At 52.3% G+C, this 2,951-nt stretch overlaps 1 protein-coding gene across 1 annotated transcript in view; it reads right to left on the bottom strand.

Moving 5' to 3' along the window:
* MYT1 (myelin transcription factor 1) overlaps positions 1 to 2,951 on the bottom strand; it is a 37,345-nt gene continuing 34,394 nt past the window's right edge. The window contains exons 20-21 of the mRNA XM_021677747.2: positions 486 to 629; positions 1 to 141 (exon numbers count right to left, since the gene is read on the bottom strand). Coding sequence (XP_021533422.2) covers positions 1 to 141; positions 486 to 629 — 285 coding nt within the window. The remainder of the gene's footprint in view (positions 142 to 485; positions 630 to 2,951) is intronic.

Here is a 2,951-nt window from a genome sequence, read left to right as displayed (position 1 = left end):
CTAGACCTGGATGCCCCTCACAGCCCGTTTGATGCTCTCCAGGAGGTCCTTGTTCTCGGGGTTCTGGTAGCACTCCTGGTTGGAATACATGTCAGTGAGGGTGCTCACGTAGGCATCAAAATTCTGCTCACATATTGGCTCCTGGAGAACAGAACCGGGTTAGTAAGCTCCATCCATGCAACGGGCCACATGATTTTCAGAAGCCACAGAAATCTATGGATGAACATAGAACGCCCCCTGAGACAAGCCCACACCTACCAGGGGCACCACTGGCACCCTTGGGCTGAAACAACCATGAGTATTCTGCTGTGGATTCCTAAGCTCTTCAGGAGATCTAGAGCCACCACGGCCAGCAGCCTGCCGGGCAAAGCACCTGGATCGGGGCCCTTGTGGCAGAGGGGTGCCCTGCCCTCCTCACCTTCCCCAGAGTCCTGGGGGTCAGCTACCAGCTCAGCTGTGTGCCCACAGGGCCACATCCTGCTTACCATGTGCGGAAGGCGGATGTTGGCAAGACTTTGGATGAGGGCCTGGCTCAGGCCCGACAGCTCCAGAAACAGGGCTTCATTCTGTTCCTCGATGAGCTTGTTCTCCTCCTCGATGTTCTTTAGGCTCTTTTCCATGGAGGAGATCTGCACCAGACCGAGATGGGAAATGCCTCCTGCCATGGGAGTCCCATGGACCACATCCCTCAGGTCCTCCTGGGACACACCCAGCATGCTAACTGTGCCACACTTCATGTCTCTCTGGGAGAGGGTGAAGAGGCAGAGACCCTGTTCCCTGGATGGAGGAGGGGATGCAGTGACTGAGCCAGGGGCTGTGTGGGGCCATAGCCTTCTGTGCCACATCTGTCCTGCAGGGTCAGGGAGGAACACAGACTCCAAAGCGCCCTGGGCTCAAATCCCAGCCCACCACTAGCTGCGCAGTTAAGTTCACCATGTTCCTTCTTCCTTGTCTGTAATGGGAATACTGCATCCACTTTGTGGGGTGTCTGGCCACCTTGGGTCTTTCCCCCACCAGAAAGACCAACAAAACGCCTTAATAAAGCTGTGGAAGGCAAGCAGAACAGGCAACTGCTTCTCCCTCTGCAACTCCTGGCTGAGTGAGCCAGTCGATGACCCCTCCAGCACACCCTTACAGTGACGGTGACAACAGGGCTGATGGTCATGGGCAGTCCTGAATGCTCTGGGCAGCTCAGGTGATCAGAGAGGTGAGTCTCAGGGTCAGCGCCATCCTGTGCAGAGGTTCACAGCCAGTGTGAGGAAGGGGGGAAGCCTGCCCTGGGGCCCGGGCTGGAGAAAACTTGCTTGGGAGGGCAGCTCCCAACCTGACCGCATCTCAAGGGAGCCTTGGGCTGCGGCAAGCTCACACAATGTGTGTGACTCATTGAGCCATCCCCTAGGTGCACAAAGGTGAGCTGCCTTTTAGGGGGCAATGCGTGGGGTGGAGTGCTTTCTTCCAACCACATGGCTGGGAAACATCATGCTTCATCACCTGGTGACAAGTCTTTGGCTTAAAACAGTTTGAGTAGGAGTTAGGGGCCTGCCTTCTCTTTGCCTGAGACTTTCTGCAGAGCACAGGACTCAAAACTCCCTCTAGAGGAAAGGGGGCTCTGAGTCAGTCCAAAAAGATGCTAGTGAATAAAAAGATGGAAATCAGCAAAAAAAAGAAAGAAAAAGAAAGAAAGAAAGAAAGAAAAGGAAAGAAAAAAAGAAAGAAAAAGAAAGAAAGAAAGAAAGAAAGAAAGAAAGAAAGAAAGAAAGAAAGAAAGAAAGAAAGAAAGAAAGAAAGAAAGAAAGAAAGAAAAAGGAAAAGAAAGAAAGGATTAAAAAAGAAAAGAAGAGACATCAGAGGTGCTGTCCCAAGGTTACTTCAGGAAGAGAGAGAGCAGTGAGAGACAGAGGGTGGTGGTTACCCAGTGATGTGTCTCGGCACCCAGAGATGCCCCAATACTCCTCTGCTTCTACTGCCTGTGAGCCTGGGGAAGATGGTGCATGGCAGACGAAGACCCTTCCTGATCTCTACGGGCGGATGCTATTTTTATCTAGGCTTCCAAGTCACAGGAGGTCAGCATAAAAGCCTCTTGGCCAATGGAAGAAGAGACAGCATAACAAGATACATGGGGCTCTAATATGTCACACTGCAGCCTCTGGGAAGGGCTACCTTCCCATCTGTCCTTTCTGCCCTCAGATCCTGCAGGGCCCGGTCACCTCCTTGTCCCTCTGTCCCTCCAGCCATAGGGGACAGAGCTATGTGTGGCCACTCCTTCTGTGCCCCCAGCTCTTGTTCTGGCCCCTTACTCAACAGCTAAGGACAGGGCTTCTTTTCAAAATAAGACCCTCATTGCATTTTTTTTTTCTGATGACCAATGTTCATTTGGGGGAAATCAGAGAGATATGACACATATACTTAAAGTAATTTGTAACCCTATCACACAACAATAGTGACTCTTTTGGGGTCAGACACTTTCCCATAGAAATGCGTTTATCTTACAACAACCTCACAGAGTTGATTCCTATTATCATCCCCATTCTACCAGTAAGGACATCAAGGTACAGACTGATAACAGGTTTGCCAGGTTACTAAGCTGCTATATGGCAGCTCTGGGGTAGAATCAGCCTCCCAGCCAGGCCCTCAGAACCTAGCCTGTGATACTACTCCTACTGACAGGGTCAGCAGTCAACCCTGACGGGACCACTAACCCTGATGGGATCCCCAGCATGGGCACCTCAGGACCCCTACTGCTAGAAGAACTACCAAAGCTGGCAGGTGTGGCTTGTTCTGCGTGTCCCTGAGAGCTGCACTGTCAGCTCAGCCTAACAGCGACTTTGACGAGCTCAGCTCTCCTGCCTCATGGAAGAGGAGGCTGAGGACAAGGACCCCCTTGGGTTGGGTGGCAACACCACCCACCTGGGACTGCAGCTGCGCCACCCACCTGGGACTGCACCTGGGAC

This window comes from Neomonachus schauinslandi, chromosome 10 (assembly GCF_002201575.2).
Source record: "Neomonachus schauinslandi chromosome 10, ASM220157v2, whole genome shotgun sequence".
Taxonomy (NCBI): Eukaryota; Metazoa; Chordata; class Mammalia; order Carnivora; family Phocidae; genus Neomonachus; species Neomonachus schauinslandi.
The sequence above is the reverse complement of the archived record's forward strand: the minus strand, read 5'-3'. Positions and strand labels throughout refer to the sequence as shown.